General features: G+C 37.4%; 1 protein-coding gene across 1 annotated transcript in view; it reads left to right on the top strand.

Annotated features, from left to right (window-relative positions):
- The window catches only part of LOC105477559 (T cell receptor associated transmembrane adaptor 1), a 31,090-nt gene extending 26,338 nt beyond the window's left edge, over positions 1-4,752 (top strand). Inside the window, exon 6 of the mRNA XM_011734121.2 lies at positions 4,076-4,752. Within this exon, the coding sequence (XP_011732423.1) occupies positions 4,076-4,333 (258 nt within the window). The 3' untranslated portion in view covers positions 4,334-4,752. The remainder of the gene's footprint in view (positions 1-4,075) is intronic.
- The last annotated feature ends 15,726 nt before the right edge of the window (positions 4,753-20,478 follow it).

Genomic DNA, 20,478 nt, shown 5'->3' with positions numbered 1-20,478 from the left:
GAAAATTTTGTGTGTATCACAGAGATCATATCATACAGAAGTTGACACATGGATAATGCTTACAAGACCTAAATGTCAGAAATTCAAAAGACAGAGCTGGGGTAGGGAGAGGGAGACCTTTAGTTATAAGATAAATTAGCTAGATACAAAACATCATATCCCTATTTTAAAAGGCAAATGACTTTCAATTTTAATGCAAGTCCTATGGCTGTGGTCTTACCGCAAGAGATTGCAAAATATACACAGTTTATGTGGAGGTAGGCAGGACAAAAACGTAAAGAGAAACATAAAAAAACAGGAAGAAATGGCTAGTTTCTCTTTTTCCTACCACAATTTGTTCAACCTCTTCAGTTTTAGTTCTAACTTTACTAAAAGCCATTAGAAATTTTTAGCCTACATGCTCTTGAAATGCTACACATTTCAATTAAAATAGTCTTTCTTCTCCTCTCAGATCCTGTCTTGTTACTGCCTAGACATAGTAATAGAACCAGCATTTCCTAAGCAATTTTTATGTATTGTATTATGTGCTTTATGTGCATTATCTCCTTAGATTCCTATGAGGGAGGCAGCATTATCATTCCCATTTGACAAATGCTCACAAAGGATGAAAACTTGCCCTAGAACACTTAGGTACTAAGTAAGTAGACAGAATCCAAACTTAGTCCTATCTTACAGAACATTCTCTTCCCTAAAATGACTCACATCTTGAAAATTTCCCAGTGAAGTAGAAGTTTGCTCTTTTTCTTCAGATAAATCCCCTAATAAATCAGATTTTTAAACTTTTTTTTTTTTTTTTGAGACAGAGTTTTGCTCTTTGTTGCCCAGGCTGGAGTGTAATGGCACAGTCTCAGCTCACTGCAACTCTGCCTCCCAGATTCAAGAGATTCTCCTGCCTCAGCCTCCCAAGTAGCTGGGATTACAGGTGCCTGCCACCATGCCCAGCTAATTTTTGTATTTTTAGTAGAGACAGGGTTTCACCATGTTGGTCAGGCTGGTTGCAAACTCCTGACCCCAGTGATCCACCTGCCTCGGCCTCCCAAAGTGCTGGGATTACCAGGGTGAGCCACCGCACCTGGCCGAATATTTTTTAACTAAGAAACCAAGATGTAGTAGGGTTTGGGAAAAATATAGTCACCAAATCTGTCATCTAATGTTTAGTTAATTATAAAATATAGTTTAGATAAACATATGGAAAACCTGCATGATATAATATGATTTGCTAAATCCATGATAATAAAAAGAAAACCTCTCAAATAAGGTTAAAATACACTATATAATCTGAAGTTTAGAGATTCACAGCACTTTAGTTACAAAAGTATTGAGAATTCTGAATAGAAGTTACTATTTCATACACGTCAATTGTACAGGGTAGCTTTATTTGAGCTGCATCTGGCTTTCACTCAAGTGAAAATTATGCAAAGCCTTAAAATGTCTTTAAAGTCTGATTTTTTATAAATTATATATTTAAAGGTATTTCCAATAAAATTACTCTTTTCTATTATACTATTCTCATAAATTTAGTTTCACAAATTAGAGGTAATCTCTTTGTATTTGCTCAATTTCATTTCACTACAGTGATTATTATCATAAAAAAACACTACCCAGTTTGCTACTACAATGCTTACTTTGTTACTTTGGTCAAAATCTAGGATATTATGCATAAAGCTTGATAGACAAAGTGTTTCTTCATTGGAAAAAATGTAAATAGGCCCCTTGGCCTTTGAAAATGATGTGTACAGTTCAGAAATTGTAATTTTAGTATCTCAGTCTTCTATTAACTAGGAAGAGTTAATCAGAAAGCCTAGTAATAAAGTTAGTTCACAAGAGTTCCCAAATCCTAAAGCATTTGAAAAACACAAGTGTGAGCTTGCTCCTCTTCTCTTCGTGTCCAAATCTCTAATCAATCTTTTCCTCCTCCAGAGGCATCCTCTCTCCTTTCCAAAGCCAATGCTCTTATTCATGATCTTGACCCTTTCTCCTAATTATTTCAGGATCTTGTACTTTCAATTATCTAATTTTTCTCCAGTTCCCATTTTTTAAATGAATCATTATTGTTTGCCTACCAATATGTGAAAATCCCTCCAATATTAAAAAAAAAAAAAAAAAAAAAACCTTACTTGAACTGTTTTTCCTTCTAATTTTTAAACGGATTCTTAGCTTCTTCCTCTATTGTTTTGATTTCTTTTGATAGATAGACATTCATTTACCCTGGCTATGTGTTTTCCACCCATGCACTTAACTAACACTGCAATGTGGAAGTCTCCAGTGACTATTAAACATACAATTTATTTTCCTTTCTTAGGACTCACATTCTTTAACTCTGTAGCACTTGATAAAGTTGACCAAGTGTTGACCACACATGCATTATTTGGAATGTTTTCACTTATAAATAAAGAAAACAGGTTGAGATTAAATTAGAAATAACTTGACGACAGTATATGGCAGTGGGAAGAAAATAGAGCATGGATCCAGTTAGGCAGCTATTACAGTTTTTCCAGAAATGAGGATTTTAAGAATAAAAAGCTAGACAAAAAACGACAACAAAAAAATCACACGGCTCAGCGCGGTGACTCATACCTGTAATCCCAGCACTTTGGGAGGCCGAGGCGGGCAGATCACCTGAGGTCAAGCGTTCGAGACCAGCCTGACCAACATGGCGAAACTCCGTCTCTACTAAAAATACAAAAATTAGCTGGGTGTGGTGGTGGGCACCTGTAATCCCAGCTACTTGGGAGGCTGAGGCAGGAGAATTGCTTGAACCTGGGAGGCAGAAGTTGCAGTGAGCCGAGATCGCACCACTACACTCCAGCCTGGGCAACAAGAGCGAAACTCCATCTCAAAAAACATGCACGCACACACACACACACACACACACACATATACAAAGCAGGGGGTATAAATAGGATGATTTTTTCTATCTGGCAGAGAGTATAAAACGTTTCACTCTTAGCATGAAAACAAGTGCCAATGGGGAGATGCTTACTTATGCAATAGAAATGTTGTTAATCCAAATGTTATTTCTTCACTCTATCCCTGCAAATCAATACAATTTTGGCCCAGTCTTAAAGAGTAATGCTTAATACATAAATCTTTGTTTTGTTCAATGGCTATCTTAAAGTTTTAGTCTACAACTTTTCATAATTACAATGCTACCTTACTTTTGGACAGTAGTTATAGCTTCCATGTACATTATCTCTATGTACTAACCATAACCACACTATGATGATTTGCATTTTCTAGGCAAGAAAATTGAGGCTCAGAATAGTTTTAAAAACCTGACCAAGATCCCATGATCAGTGTATGGCAGAGCTGGGATTCAGCTGTAGTCTTTCCAATGCCAAATTCAAGGTCTCGCCTTTAGTATGTTGCCTCCCCTAGATAGCCTAGTTTCCTGTCTTTCTTTAGTATTCACCCAGGTCTAGTCCAGAGAAGCCCATTGGGCCCTCTTGGATGTGAATGGATATCTCCAAGACCAACCCAAATGAGCTCCAAAGGGAGCTGGGGAAGCCAGATAAGAAAATAATAGGGAAAGATAAGAAATTTAGTTATTTGCCAGATATCCATCATGTAAGTGAATATGGTTATCTTTATACTTCTGAATCTTAAAAATGTAGAAAGATTGGGGACTTTTATGTACCATTAAATGACCAATTGTTAGGTACTTCTAAAGTAGACCTTGTGATTTGGTAAACTCCTTCCTATCATGCTTATTCCTACTTTAATAAACTGGATTATTGTTACTTGGTAAGAGCCACACAGAGCCAGAACTGCCTTAGGTGGAGGTGGAGGTAGAGGCAGGTAAGAATCAACCTAAAATGTTCATGTACAGTTAGAGTATAAGACAGAAATAAAAATCTAGGAAAAAGTTTCATCTAAGCACTTTTTCAACTCAATATGTTGGCTGACTATAGTTTTCTGTTCTGTTTGTTTTTGTTTTTTGTACTGACAAATTTGGCAAAACAAGGTAGGTGAGGCCTAGAAAACAAGTTACTTGGTTTTCATTCACCATAGAAATTTCCAGAAGTCAAGCTAAAGACCAGGCTAACAATGAAAAATTAACATCCCTTTCTTTTAGGCAACCAATGAAACACAGATGTGCTACGCCTCACTCGATCACAGCATTAAGGGGAAGCGCAGAAAGCCCAGAAAACAAAATTCTCATTTCTCAGACAAGGATGGACATGAGCAACTACATGCAATAGATGCCAGCGTTTCTAAGACCACCTTAGTAGACAGTTTCTCTCCAGAAAGTCAGGCAGTAGAGGAAAACATTCATGATGATCCCATCAGACTGTTTGGATTGATCCGTGCTAAGAGAGAACCTATAAACTAGCTGGGCCATGATCTAGCTCAATGATTTGGCTCCTATTGAAGATGGTTGCTAAGAAAACAAGATCCTCAGAGGACACAGAAGGACTTGGCGGCAGGGTGATGACCTGATCATTTGTTGATGGGATGGTGGCTTACCTCTTATTCAGAGCTTACACTTATGCATGCCAAACGTAATGCTGTGAAAATCAGTATTTCAAATAACTTTAAAAATGCTTTACTACTAAAATGTAAAAAATTAATGTGCTCACCTCGGCAGCACATATACTAAAACTTAATAAAACCCAACTTGAAAATTGAGCCTGATAACAAAATTACAAATTCACAATACCTAATACTTAGGGAAATTTTTTAAAAATTTAAGCATGAATGTATTCTGGAACAAGTTAGAATAAAAATAAAGGCCAATCAGTTTTGGTTTAATTCTCCTTTCTCACCAATGGGCAATAGCCCATAATTAAAATAAATTTCTAATTGAAAGGTATAGGAGACATTAAAATGCATTACTAAGAGAAGTAATATAATTTTCTTACAAAGTATTTTTCTCAAAGATAGCTTTACCGTTTTGAAAATTGTCAAATTAATGCATGCTCCTTACAACAGCTAACAAATATCAAAAAGAGTTTAGAAATTCTACTAGCCAGAGATAATCACTTGGAGAAACTTTCTATATATCCTTCTAAATATTTTTCTGGGCATGCTTATGTATGTATATCAGATGTTTCTCTTTTTGTTTTAACCAAAAATGTGGTTTCTTTTGTACACATTACTTAAACTTTCTTTTCACTCAACAATATATTGTGGATTTATTTTCACTGTTGTATTTAATGATATATAAATACACTTATATATCATAATTTTAATGTCTGCATAGCACCCCACTGATAACCAAACCAGAGTTTAAATAATTTTAATAACTTTTTAAAAAAATTTATTGATACAAAAAGCAAGGTTGAGATGACAATGTTTCTTTCAGTAATTAAAAAATACTGCTTCACTGTCTTTTCACTTTGTTTCTGATGAAACATCTACTTTAATACTTTGTCCTTACGTATGATATACGTTATTTTTCTGATTAAGATTTTCCTTATTACTGGTTCTAATTTGATTATTATGTGCCAAGGTATGGTTATTTTTCAAGTGTCTTGTGTTTGGAATTTGTTGAGCTTCTTAGATATATGTATTTATAGATTTCATCAAATTTGGGGGGGAAATGACCAATATTTTTTTTTCTGTGACCCTCCTCATTTTCAAGTTTTTCAATTACTTGCAAATGGTCCCACATTTTACTTATCTGTTTATTTTATTTCATTCTTTTTTGTATTTCATTTTGGATAGTTTTTCTTGCTACATCTTCAAGTTTATGAATCTTTTCTTCTAAATGATCTAATCTGCCATAATCCTACACAGGACTTTTTAAATCTCAGATAACTTAGTTTTTCTTTCTATAAATTTAGTTTAGGTCTTTTGTCCCCCATCTTTCATGTCTCTATCTAACATACTTAATCTCTCATCTAACATCTTCAACCTATGGATACAGCTGTAACAACTGTTTTAATGCTTTTTAAAATCTGCTAATTTTATTATCTGTCATTCTGAGTGAGTTTCAAGTGATTTATTTTTCTCATTGTGGGTTACATTTTTCTGCCTCTTTAAATGCCTGATGATTTTTGATTGGACAGAAAATACTGTACGTTTTCCTTTATTTGGCGATGCATATTTTTGCATTCTTATAAATGTTTTTGAGCTATGTAACTGAAAACTAACTTGGTAGTTTGTTTTCAGTTACATAGCTAACTGAAAACTATCAAGTTACTTGAACACAATTTGATCATTTAGAATCTTGCTTTTAAATTTTGTTAGATTAAGCCAGAGCAGCTTTTAGACTAAGTTAAATTTAGTTTATTACTGAGGAAAGATCCTCGTTAGTACTTAGTACCACTGTTCATGAATTATGAGGTTTTCCACTTCAGCTGTTGAAAACCGACACTATTCCCAGCCATGTGTGAGTCATGCGCACTGTTTTCTTTATTCGTTTCAGGTGGGTTTTTCCCCAAGTTCAGGTAGTTTTGTCACTTGCATGCACTGACCACTACTTAACTGAATACTTGAGGGCGACTCTTCACATTTCTCCAGAGTTTTCTCTACACGCAGCTCCCTTCTCTCCAGTATTCTGCCTTTTTGAATTCTCTTGACTGGAGCTCCATCTCCTCAATTCAAGAGATCAATGGACTTTTAACTAGAGGAATCTACCTGCTCCAAGGCCTGAAACTTTTCTCCAGGAAATAAGATAGGGTGATAGGAAGGTTTACCTCATTTGTTTCCCATCTTTCAGGGACTCTTGTCCTTCATTGCCTGAAACAGTATGTCAAGTAACACTTTCATCTCCTTTGTCTGGATTTTAAGTTGTTTCAGCTGGCAGAGTATGTTCAGGTAGGAGGATACATCTAGGATGTTATTCTCTCTTTGCCAGAAGCAGAAATCCAAAGCATTCTTACCACTTTACTGTAATTCTATAGTATATTTTTAGTGTAATTTAGTATAATTCCATAAGCTAAGCAGGACTATTTGAAATGTGAGTAAGCTATGAATTACTGAGCATCATGTAATTATTACAGACTATATATACTTCGCCTTTGGCAGTTCTCAGGGCTTATATTCCAGAAGGAATACAGGATGAATATCAGAGGTGTTTCTGATTTTTAGATTTTGGAATATTTATTCATATGTAGTGAGGTATCTTAGGAATGGAACTTAAGCCTAAACAGAATATTCATTTACATTTATATACACATAGCTTGAGGGGCATTTTATGTAATATTTGTAAATAGTCTTGTGCATTCGTCACATAATGTCAGGTATGGAATTTTCCACTTGTGGAGTCATGGCACTGAAAAAGTTTTCCATTTTGGAACATTTTGGATTTTGGATTTTCAGATTATGGCTCCTTAGCCTGTATCATTATAAGCCTTAACATTTCAACTGGAAAAAAAAAAAAAAATGTGTACAGAGGAAAAGAAAAAAGAAAAATCATGACTAGAAAACAGACGAATTCCAAGTCTTGAGATTTTCACTGATAATGTTTTAAAGTTCCAATAAGTTGAACTCAAATCTCCAGAATAGGAGGGATAACTCATTTCCTTTTGGTATTAAATGGCTTACTTCTGGCAGAGTAAAGGGAGGGTGATTAGTTTAGACATATGCTTTAAATCTTTCTCTGAGGTTTTGTCATTTGATTAACAGAACAGACAATTTATGTTAACACAGAAAAACAGAGCATTGACAGAAAGGAACAAGACAGAATATAAATTCAACAGAGGTACACTTCTAAATGCTGTTTGCAATTTTTTAACCTCCTCTGAAGTGCTCTTCTGCACCCACTCACAGCTTCTACTACCTAGGAAGTCGTGGCTGACTGCACCAAGGCTGGGTACCTGAATCAAGACAGTAGATTCTCCTTTTTTTGAGTTTCAGTAAAACTTTATTTACAAAAACAAGCAGGCCAGATGTAGCCTAGAGGCCATAGTTGGCTGACACCTGGCAAGATCATTTGTTTCGTTAGGAGCTTGCCAAATGATATTCTAGTCCTGTTATTCCTTCATATATTAGTTGGAATACATTATAGGAAGAAGACAGTAGATTCATCTTTGAACCAATCTAGATACAAGAGACTGGATACTGATCAGAACAACAACATAAAAAAAACCATAGATAGAATTGGGGCTTTGAAAAGCAAGTACAAGTACAAGGGGAAGAAACTAACAGTAAGATGGCAGAGACTGGAGTTCAAAGCTCCGTAACTCATCAGACTAATCCTATAACAATCATGACAATGACGAGTCATATTTATTGAGAACTTGCTAAGTGTAAGACACTGTGGTAAGTGCTTACCTGCATTCTTAATTTAATCACATAACACCCTAAAAGACAGATAGATGCTATTAAGTCCAAATCTTAAAGATGAAGAAACCAAGACTGATAAAAAGTAACTTGCCCGATGTCACACAAATAAACTGTAGACTCAGGATTTGAATATAGGTAGTCTAAGTCTAGACTTAGACTTGCTTACTTGCTCTGTAGAATAGCTGATTTCTAGAGTTGGGTTTAAGTGCTCTTGGACCCTATTTCTTAATTATCCCTGCATCCTATCTATTTAACAATAGTAATCTCTTTAAGTGCTGTGCCTGCATTTCTGTTATTTAAAATCAAAAGAGGCTAACTAAAACAAATTGAAAACAATTCTTAAAAATAATGACGATTTATGGCAGCTTGTACACACTAACTGCCCTTCTAATTTAGGAAAAATCCAACAATAAATCCACTTAAATGACAGTTTGTTGCTTTCAATAAACACTAAGACTTACATCTACCACAATATTTTCATATTAAAGTGTTTTTACAGGAAAGTATTTTATTAATGCCACTTGCTTTAAAATGACTTACCTTTTCTTTTTCAGTTTTGTATATAAAGAAAGAGGTTTTCCCTGCAGTGACCTCATATTCACTCTCCATAAAAGACAGAACCCAAAACTAACTCACAAAAAATAAATAAATAAATCCCAATATTGAAGCTAAAACATAATTTTGTGCCCAGTTTTGTCTAATTTTGTCTGTAGGGGATGAAAGTTATCTCATTTGGAATCAGGGAAACATTTGTTATTTAGACCAAAATGGAAGAGAATGGAAAAAGAACCTCAATCAACAGCATTCTTCGCCACCTCTGATGTAATGGACAAGTCTTTTCAGATGTCAGTATCCATCATAACACTTGAGAATTAAGTAGGTTTATTTCTTCCATCTGCATTGATTAAGAACGTAGTTGGTAGATTAACTGAAAAAGTTGGGTCAAGTGAGGAATAAATTTTTAAAGTACCATAAACATTTAAATTTAAAATGTATAAACATTTAAATTTAAAATGTATAAACATTTATTCATTAACTTTTGATATAGGGCCAACGCCTTGCCTTGAGTAGGTCTACGATTGGAGTTCCATGTTATTTTTCTTATATAAATATCATTGTCCATAAAACACTGTCTACAGAACTTAAAAACATTTCTAATGAAATCTAACTGCAGCATCCCTCAAGATTTTTGGCTTTTCTTCCAAGACTTTTCCAAGACTTTTCTTCCAAGAGTTATCTCACCCTTACCTAAATTGTCAGTAATTTGTTTTTAGCGATTCTGTTTATTGATTCTTTGGAATCAGTGAACTTAACTGTCATAGGAAAAGTTCCCTCCACACCCATATTTCATTAGGACACATAACAATTAATTATCTTATGTAATTACAAGTAGAGCCAGAATAATCAAGTGCAGGAACAAACGCCATGCACTCCTTGGAAACGCAGTTTTGGTGGTGGGAGAGACTCAGCCGGTTATAAGAATAGTTACAGGCCATGGTGTTTATTGCGCTGGGTCAGGATTCAGCATGTTGATAGAAGGAAGGGAAAATAGCTCACATAGGTAGAGGTCAGTTAACAACGCTTCTATTTTACAAACCCAAATTAACTTTACAGGACGAATTTTTAGAACAATGGAAGGGTCTCCCATATCCTTTGTTTTTTTTGTTTTGTCTTTTTTCTTTTTTTTTTAACCACACAAGCAGTAGTGGTACCTAAAAATTCTACCATTTGAAAAATTAATTTTTAAATTAAATACTCTACTTTTAGTCTTTCTACAAAGTATTGAGAGAGAAAAAAACTTAAGCAAACTGGGCCAAATCAGTTTTTCTCCAATTTCCATTCTCCCATTTTTCCTAAGTACAGAATCTTTACTTTTAACTGGTGATCAAGACAGCATTAACTTCTCCGGTTGACTAAACTTCAGACAGATTTCTTCCTGTGCGTTTTCCTAAAGTATTTACTAAAAAAACAAACTCATTGTTGCAAATTCTTTTTTGGCTCCCTTTCAAATGCATATGTCTCCTCAAAAAGCTTTTAACCTATTTGATTACCCCCAGAAATGTCTTTCTCAAAAACCTGAAAACCATCTCTTTGAAATGTAATTTCTGAAAGAAGATAATGCCTTTATCCTCCAGTCTGTGGGAGGGCAAAAGCCTACCTTCCGTCATGGAGATAGGTCAGAATTTTCTTTTATAGTGGGTAAGACTAATTAGCAATCACAGGTGGCTTACCATTACCCCCACCCCGCTCTTAAAAACTCTCCAGCCCTTTGTTTCACCCTGAACTCAGAGGCTGAGTTGAGTTCAATCTCTCTCCTCTATTACAATAGTCTTGAATAAAGTCTCTCTTGCTTAACTTTGGCATGTTTTTCGCTTTAATACCAGATGCACAGCTGCTAGAACAATGTTCCTCCTGTAGCTTGTGTTGCCTTTCTTTGGCTCCTCATTACCTGTAGCTGGAATAAAGATGTGGTGGCTGAAGTCTGAATAGCAATATTAGATCACAGGATAGAATGCATGGGCTGAGGATGGCAGAGAAATAGGATAAAAAGAGCTAAATTCCTAACACTTGGAACAGCATCCCAGCCTTAGACCACCTATCTCCAGCCTTCTTTAAAGTGAGAGATGAATTTCTGTTTTATTTAAGCCATTGTTGTTTTGAGATTTATGTTATTCACAGGTGGACCTAATTCACAGGTGGACTAATGAACCCAAAATATCCTGATTTCATTTTTCACTTAACTTCTTTTAAAGAGGTAATAAGGAGTACTAAAATGATGTCATTTGGGGTGAAGTGGGGTTGGCAGAATGAAATTCACTGGTATTAGGTTGGTGCAAAAGTAATTGTGGTCTTTGCCATTAAAAGTAAGGGAAAGGCCAGGCACGGTGGCTCACAACTATAATCCCAGCATTTTGGGAGGCTGAGGCGGACGGATCACGACGTCAGGATTTCGAGACCAGCCTGACAACATGGTGAAACCCATCTCTACTAAAAATACAAAACTTAGCCAGGTGTGGTGTCATGCACCTATAATCCTAGCTACTCAGGAGGCTGAGGCAGGAGAATCACTTAAACCTGGGAGGCAGAGGTTACAGTGAGCCAAGATCGCACCACTGCACTCCAGCCTGGGGGACAGACCGAGACTCCATCTCAAAAAAAAAAAAAAAAGTAATGGAAAGACTGCAATTACTTAATAAATTATGTCAGTTTGACCTAATTTATTCAACCTCAGCAGGCCTTAAAAGACAAGGTTCCAGCAGCACCAACCTAATATTTTTCCATGTACTGAATCTGCTCCAGACCACTCAGAACATTTGTAGAGATAAAAGAAAAGCCAGTTTCCTGTAAGACTAATATGAAAAATTCTCACATACGCATTAAATTATTTCCTCTCCATTAAAATTTAGGATATTTTATCTGTAACTATGAGAAATTAAATTTGTATACAATTATTGGTTACTATATTCACAAGTTCAGAAGAAATATAGTCAAAAGAATAAAATTAACTTAAGGAGATCAATTAGAAAATGGATAAGACATATGCAGATATTTTAAATAAATATTAACCTATTTTTAAAAGACCAACAATCCCTTGGCTATTTACACTTCATCTGCTCTCTAAATCTTACTATCAAATTGTTGTTATTTTGTTTTTTTGGTTTTTTTTTTTGAGACAGAGTCTTGCTCTGTCCCCCAGGCTGGAGTGCAGTGGCGCGATCACGGCTCACTATACTCTCTGCCTCCCGGGTTCACGCCATTCTCCTGCCTCAACCTCCTGGGTAGCTGGAACCACAGGTGCCCACTATCACGCCCAGCTAATTTTTTTAAAAATATTTTTTAGTAGAGACGGGGTCTCACCATGTTAGCCAGGATGGTCTCGATCTCCTGACCTCATGATCTGCCTGCCTCGGCCTCCCAAAGTGCTGGATTACAGGCGTGAGCCACTGCGCCCGACATTACTATCAAATTGTTAAGGGTAATATCACTTACTGTCACTAACTTGATATCAATTACCAAGTTAGTATCAGTCTGACCTAATTTACTTAACCTCAGCAGGCCTTAGAAGACAAGGTTCCAGCAATAGACAAATAAAGTGGTCTGCAGAGTTCAACACTGAACACTGGTTAGGGAAAAAGAATAAAGAAGTGGAACAGTCAGATTCTTATTGGGAGGCAGAAGCTGTAGCCTCTTGTCGCAGGGGATTTAGGAGAGCAGGGAAACTTGTTTGTCTGGCCAGAAGTGCTGCAGTGTCCCCTGCTCTCTAAGTTTCTAAAACTTTGATTACCTTAAGAAAGAATTACCTTTACTTGTGCTTGTTGACATCTTGTCAATTTTGCCACTCTTGTGACATTAGCATATTCCTCATTAGCAAAAATCAGAATGTGGTAGATGAATGCCACATGCTCCTTCTCTCACTGTTAAGAAGTAAAATCCTATTCATCCTTTATTTCGTTTCTGCAAATAAAAATGAGGCCTTAGGCCTCTTTTCACTTCTTACGCTAAGTAATGAAGTTCCCAAGCCTGGCCTTAAAAAATGCAAGTCTTCACAATTAACAATAGGTCGCTAAAAAGATGAAGAGATGTCCCCTCTCTCCTGAAGTTACAAGATAGAGCTTTCTGCATCATAAAATAAATTCAAATAGCCTGATGTGATAAGGTATTAAATTAAGAACATTCACAAGAATATCAATCTTGTTTCTGTGCAACAAGGAGACTTGTGTGAATATTCATAACTGTTGCCAACTTGTTCTATTCTCTGTTAATATAAATTTGTCCTTGGAAGTATCGTTAGAAGAAGAGATTCTTCTAAGACTTTGATGTCTTTAAAGTTTGTTGCAATGCCCTGTGATAATAACCAGAGGAAACCTACAATTCTGATTGGTTATCTTACTTGCCCTTGTAATATTATTGTAATTGACACCTCAGTGCTTGTTTGTTCGTTTGTTTTTGAGATGGAGTATTGCTCTGTCACCCAGGCTGCAGTACAGTGGTGCAATCTCAGCTCACTGTAACCTCCGCCTCCCGGGTTCAAGCGATTCTCCTGCCTCAGCCTCCCAAGTAGCTGGGGCTACAGACATGGGCTACCACACCTGGCTAATTTTTTTGTATTTTTAGTAGAGATGGGGTTTCACCATGTTGGTCAGGCTGGTCTCGAACTCCTGATCTCAAATGATCTGCCTGCCTCAGCCTCCCAAAGTGCTGGGATTACAAGCATGAGTCACCATACCCGGCCACCTCAGTGCTTTTAAACAATATAAATGCTTGAAAGATTACTAGGTCATACAAAAAAATAATCACTGACTCTTTTTTTCTGACAGGCATGATGGAAAAGTTAAAGCCTATGACTGTAACTTTTTTTTTTAACAAAGAGATTGAGAGTCTAGCTAATTTATTGGGAATAATATCTATTTAAATCTACCTAACAAGCTATTATAAGAAGGGGCAATTGAGGTAGAAAAATGTAGAAGTAGGCAAAATGCAAGGAGCTGTTATTTTCCAAATGACCCTGTAAGGCATTCTTCCCACAAAAATTTGTATAAGCCCACCATGTGCTAGTCACTATTCTAGTGTAATGTCCAACCCCACATCCAATCGGTGTTGGAGGCTATCAACAACAGTCCCTGGTTTTGCATATGCACTTTCCCCACCCTCATGCATCCATGTCCCTCACAGGAAATTGAGCTGTTCCCCAGGTGAGAAAAGGAAATCAAGGTGGGGCATAATTAGTTCGAGGGTATTGTAATAGAGCCACAGGAAGAAATGACTTCTCATCTATCTGAGCACTTTTGCATCTGATGTGACACCCAGAACTGCTGCAGTCATCTTGTTACTACTCTGAGGATGAAGCCAGAACCAAGAGACTGAGCGGAGACAGGAGAATACAACCAAAACCACTTGGGGAAGTTTACTCAGCCCTCACCTTTGCCTCTTACCCAATTAAGGGACAAAGGCCTGTGGATTTTGTTACTATATCCCATTTCATTTTTCTTTTTCCCTCATCCAGGCTGATGGCATCTTTCACCTGACTTACTACAATAGCCTTGTAATTTATCTCTCTTCCCGAAGTCTTTTGCTTACTCTCAGACTGTGTCTAAGATATAGCTCAGATTATTTCCCTCTTCTTTTAAAAAAACTCTTATTGATTTTCATTGCTTAGATCAATTGTTCTCAAACTTCAATGAGAAGTAAAAAATCACCAGGGGATTTTATAAAGCATACATATGTGAGTCCCATACTTCCGTGATTCTGATACTTCAGTGATTCTGATTCATAAGTTTTCTATTGGAGCCTAGAAATCTACATATTAACAGCTTGTGATTCTTATGTAATATGGCCCTTGAATCACCATTTCATAAGCATTTATTTAGATGTGAAAGGCCAAACTGTTGCAGAACTTTCTCCTTAGTTCAGCTAAAACCGGGTTCTTGTCACATGACCAGGCAAGATTAGACTCATAGACACATAAAAGGGTGAGGAGTAGAATTTATTGGGTGAAAAGGAAAAAGGAAAAACAACTCTCAGTGAAGTGAGAGAGTCCAGCTAGCAGGTCTCCCACCTCACAGATTGAATTCCAGGTCACCAACAAGGAACTGAAGAGGCCAGGCTCCTCCCCCTGCCACTGGCACGAACTTCCCGAGGCTCCACCCTGTCCTCCCAGTGTACAGGTGGGCATTATTCAGTCAGCAGAGGGCAGCTTCATCCGGGACCAGCAGTCCAGTTTTTCAGCGTTCAGGCCATTTTAGGCTTGAAGGCGAGGTTTCTCCAGGGACCCCTGGCTGTCTCATCTCTATCAAAACTACTTAACCAGAATTCTTACGTCTTTGCCCCGTCCGCAAACATCTTTCAAATTGTATTCATTCACAATATCTCCTATATACCAACCACACTTGACTACTGCTTCCTAAGCATACCATGCATTTTCAAGGTTCTGTGATTTAACTTTCCCTGCCTAAGATAATCTTCCCTATCCTTGAGATTTAGCTTAAACATCACATCCTTCATTAAGCCTCCTTTGACCTGCCCCTTCAATGGCATTATGTAAATTCCTTGTCCTTCCTATATATTCCAAAATCACACGATCTGGTCCTCTACTTAGCACTTTAACAATGTGTCAGAGCCATTTTTGAATCTCAAATTATAAACATCTGAATTAAGGCTTTATTTCATGTATCTGTGTTAAAAATTCTCGACAGGGAGCGGTGGCTCACATCTGTAATCTCAGCACTTTAGGAAGCCAAGGCGGGCAGATCACAAGGTCAGGAGATCGAGATCATCCTGGCTAACATGGTGAAACCCCGTCTCTACTAAAAATACAAAAAAATTAGCCGGGTGTGGTGGCGGGCGCCTGTAGTGCCAGCTACTTGGGAGGCTGAGGCAGGAGATTGGTGTGAACTCGGGAGTCGGAGCTTGCAGTGAGTAGAGATCGTCCCACGGCACTCCAGCCTGGGCGACAGAGCGAGACTCCGTCTCAAAACAAAACAAAATTCTCACCAGACATTCCAAAATACTGGAATTATCATGTACATGTTATAACTCTTTACATTTTTAAATAATAAATTAGGGCATTGGAAATGTGAAGAGAAGAAAACATATTCACAAAATTGACCAATCAAGTTTGAAAAAAAGAACTTTTAGGAAAGAAATATTAGATATTTGCTATTTGAAATACATAAAACATTTGATGTTAAATAAGTTAGAATAGCTAGTGGTTGATGGTAACTGAAGAAATGACTCAATATGAAGTGTAAAGAGATGACAAACATGAAAAATGTTAAGATACTTGAAAGAGAGAGTAAGAAGTTTTATGTAGAGGTAACTGACGTTCTTGAAGATAATAAAAATAATGGAAAATTTGCAATCTTTCAAATACCCGAAAATTTTCCAGAAATGATATTAAATCAATAAGCAAATTTAGGAAGTGCAATGAATCCATATCTAGATGTTTTATACTGAATTTGCAGAATATCAGAGACCAAGAGATGATCTTAAAGTAGCCAGAGAAAAAAGATCATTACAAAGAAGTTATTATTCTGACAATTGACTCCTCAAATGCAGCAATACAAGCCAGAAAGATAATGGAATATGATATGGTATGGCTGTGTCCCCACCCAAATCTCATCTTGAATTTCCACGTGTTGTTGGAGGGACCCAGTGGGAGTTAATTGAATCCGAATCATGGGGCAGGTCTTTCCGGTGCTGTTCTTGTGATAGCGAATAAGTCTTACGAGATCTGGTGGTTATAAAAAGGGGAATTTCCCTACACAAGCGCTCTGTCTTTGCCTGGTGCCATCCACGTGAGATGTGACTTCCTCCTCCTTGCCTTCCGTCATGATTCTGAGGCTTCCCCAGCCACGTGGAACTGTAAGTTTAATTAAACCTCTTTTTTTTTGTAAATTGCCCAGTCTCAGGTATGTCTTTATCAACAGCATGGAAACAGACTAATACAGAGTAAAATCCTTAAAATGCTGAGATAAAATACCCCTCAAGTTAGAATTGTCCATCCAGCTAAACTATTAGGTTGATGCAAAAGTAATTGCAGTTTTGCATTAAAAGAAATATCAAAAACCCCAATTACTTTTGCACCAACTGAAATATTTTCCAAAAATTGTTGGACATTTTCAGAAAAATTAAAAATGACAGAATTTACAGCTAATAGAACTATTTAAAAGAACTTCTATGAAGAGATTTCAGGAAAAGAAAATTGATTTCAGAAAGAAAGTCTGAGTTGCAATAAGAAATATAGTGAAGAAAATGTTAAACTTAGACATAAATTGGAAAAAAAACCCATTAAATTGCAAATATAAAAATTTTCAATTTTTGGATTAAAAACACTTAGACCAAAATAAGATATTTATCTGGAGGAGATAATCAAAGTATTTAAAATTTTTTATATTGTTCAAGATGAGTATAAAGATACTTACTATCATCCGGGCGTGGTGGCTCATGCTTTTAATCCCAGCACTTTGGGAGGCTGAGGTGGGCGGATCATGAGGTCAGGAGTTTGAGACCAGCCTGGCCAACCTGGTGAAATCCCGTCTCTACTAAAAATAAATTACCTAGGCGTGGAGGCAAGTGCCTGTAGTCCCAGCTACTTAGGAGTCTGAGGCAGGAGAATCGCTTGAACCCAGGAGGCAGAGGTTGCAGTGAGCTAAGATTGTGCCACTGCACTCCAGCCTGCGCAACAGAGCAAGACCCCATCTCGAGAAAAAAACAAACAAAAAAAGATATTTACTATCTTTGCACTAATTTAAATGTGATGGTTAAATTTGTTAGATTATTATTGAAAGAAAAAGAATGTAAAACTTCCAAACAAATGGAAAGAAGAAAGAGAGAGGGAGAAAACTCCCCAAATAAGCAAAAACAAAAAACTGTAATTTATCCCAAAAGAAGCCCAAGAAGAAGACAGGGAGACAAAAAGAGAAAAGTGACAAAAATTGAAGATACAAAATAAGATGGTAGAAATTATTCCAAATATATCAACAGTCTCAGTCAATGTTACTAGACTAAGCTCTCAATTTAAAAGACAAATATTTTGAAAATGGAGAAAAAGATCCACCTATATGCTAACTAGAAGCAATACACCCAAAACATAGGATACAGAAGTTGAAAATAAAAAGTGAAGAAAAATATGCTAACCAAATGAACTGAAAGAAAACTGTTGTGGCTATACTATCAGCCAAAACTGAGATGTAAACAAAAGCAATACTAGAGATAAAAAGGGTCATTGCAATTAATAAACTTAACATTTATTAAGAATATATAACAATCCTAATTATATGCACCTATTACCATCTATAAATCTGAAATTTACAGAACTACAAAGAGAAACCATAAGAATAACAAGACTCCAACACAACTTTATAATTAATAGATTAATAAACAAAGAAATTGATAAAAGTTTGGAAGATTGGAAAACACTGTTATCTTGACACAATGTAAAACTTATAAGCTGCTATGCTGGGCTCTGGCGAACTGTTATACTGTAAAAGGGTTAGAAGTTGATTCAGATCTTAATTTTCTCCATCATAAGGATAGCTAAACGTGGACTGGGTGTCTTCAGGCTTACAGGTCAGTCTCATCTGACCTCAGGCAGCTTCATTCATTTACCTTAGCATGACATGACACAAAAAAGTTTGAGAAGAACTGAGCTAATGGACTTATACAGAAGACTATATGAAGTAACTGGACATCATTTTCAAGAGTATATGGAACATTTATGAATATTATCGACTATATTGTAAGCCATAAACTAAGTCTCACTATACATCAAAGAATCAGAATTAAGCAAACATATTCCTTTACAATTACATTAAATTAGAAATCAATTCCTAAAAGGTAAGTAAAAACCCATATATTTGGGAATTATAAAAATACACTTCTGGCCGGGTGCAGTGGCTCACGCCTGTAATCCCAGCACTTTGGGAGGCCGAGACGGGCGGATCACGAGGTCAGGAGATCGAGACCATCCTGGCTAATACGGTGAAACCCCGTCTCTACTAAAAATACAAAAAACTAGCCGGGCGCGGTGGCGGGCGCCTGTGGTCCCAGCTACTCGGGAGGCTGAGGCAGGAGAATGGCGGGAACCCGGGAGGCGGAGCTTGCAGTGAGCTGAGATCCGGCCACTGCACTCCAGCCCGGGCGACAGAGCCAGACTCCGTCTCAAAAAAAAAAAAAAAAAAAAAAGAAGAAGAAGAAGAAATTAGCCAGGCGCAGTGGCGGGCTCCTGTGGTCCTGGCTACTCCGGAGGCTGAAGCAAGAGAATGGCGTGAACCCGGGAGGCGGAGCTTGCAGCGAGCCGAAATCGCGCCACTGCACTCCAGCCTGGGCGACAGAGCGAGATTCCATCTCAAAAAATAAATAAATAAATGTAAAAAGACACTTCTAAATACCCATGAGTAAAAAAACCTTAAAGCTGAAATTTAAAACGAAACTATAATACCACTTACTTGTAAATTATAGTTAAGTCATACTTAGAGGAAAATATGTAGGCTTAAGTGCATACATTAGGAAACCAAAGGTGAACATTCAATTATTGAATATCAATCATAAAAAGTTAGGAAATAAACATCAATAAGCCAAATTAGAAAAAGGAAAACTGGCTGGGTTTGGTGGCTTACACCTGTAATCCCAACACATTGGGAGGATCAGGAGTCTAGGAGTTTGAGAGCAGCCTAGGCAACAGAGTGACATCCCACTTCTACAAAATTTTTTTAAAAATTAACCAGGCAGGCTGGGTACTGTGGCCCACACCTGTAATCCCAGCACTTTGGAGACCAAGGCAGGCAGATCACCTGAGGTAAACAGTTTGAGACCTGCCTGGCCAACATGGTGAAACCCCATCTCTACTAAAATTATAAAAATTAGGTGGGCGCAGTGGCAGGCGCCTGTAATCCCAACTACTCAGGAGGTTGAGGCATGAGAATCACTTGAACCCAGGAGGTAGAGGTTGCAGTGAGCCAAGATTGTGCCACCTCACTCCAACCTGGGCAGCAGGCTCGAGTGAGGTCTCAAAAAAAAAAAAAAAAAATTAACCAGGCATTGTGGCACACACCTATAATCTCAGCTATTCTGAGGTGGGAGGATCACCTGAGCCTGGGAGGTGGAGGCTGCAGTGAGCTGTGATCCGCCACTGCATTCCAGCCTGGACGACAGAGTGAGAAGCTGTAACGACAACAACAAAAAACAAACACACACAAAAACAGAAAAAGAGCAACAATTAATTAAATAGAAAAATAAAAAAGAAACAATTCACAAAACTCAAATTAATTCTTTAAAAAGACTGATCATACTGCCAAACTTCTAGAATAGTAATTTGCAACGGAGGGCAATTTTGTCCCCCAGTGCTTTGTTCCTCTTTCCTAGGAGACATTTGGTAATGTCTGGAGACATTTTGTGTATACAGGCACAATCTGTGGTGGGGGATGCTGGTGGCATCTAGTAAATAGAAGCCAGAAATGCTGCTAAACATCCTACAATGCACAAGACAGCTCCCTTCAAGAAAGAAGCCTCTGACCCAAAATGTCAAGGTTGAGAAATCCCATCTAGAGAGATGGATCAAGAATAGAGAGGCCGGGCACGGTGGCTCACACCTCTAATCCCAGCACTTTGGGAGGCCGAGGCGGGCGGATCACGAGGTCAAGAGATCGAGACCATCCTGGCTAACACGGTGAAACCCCGTCTCTACTAAAAATACAAAAAAATTAGCCGGACGTGGCAGCGGGTGCCTGTAGTCTCAGCTACTCCGAA

Source organism: Macaca nemestrina, chromosome 2, assembly GCF_043159975.1.
Source record: "Macaca nemestrina isolate mMacNem1 chromosome 2, mMacNem.hap1, whole genome shotgun sequence".
NCBI lineage: Eukaryota > Metazoa > Chordata > Mammalia > Primates > Cercopithecidae > Macaca > Macaca nemestrina.
This window is presented reverse-complemented; position numbering and strand designations above follow the sequence as displayed.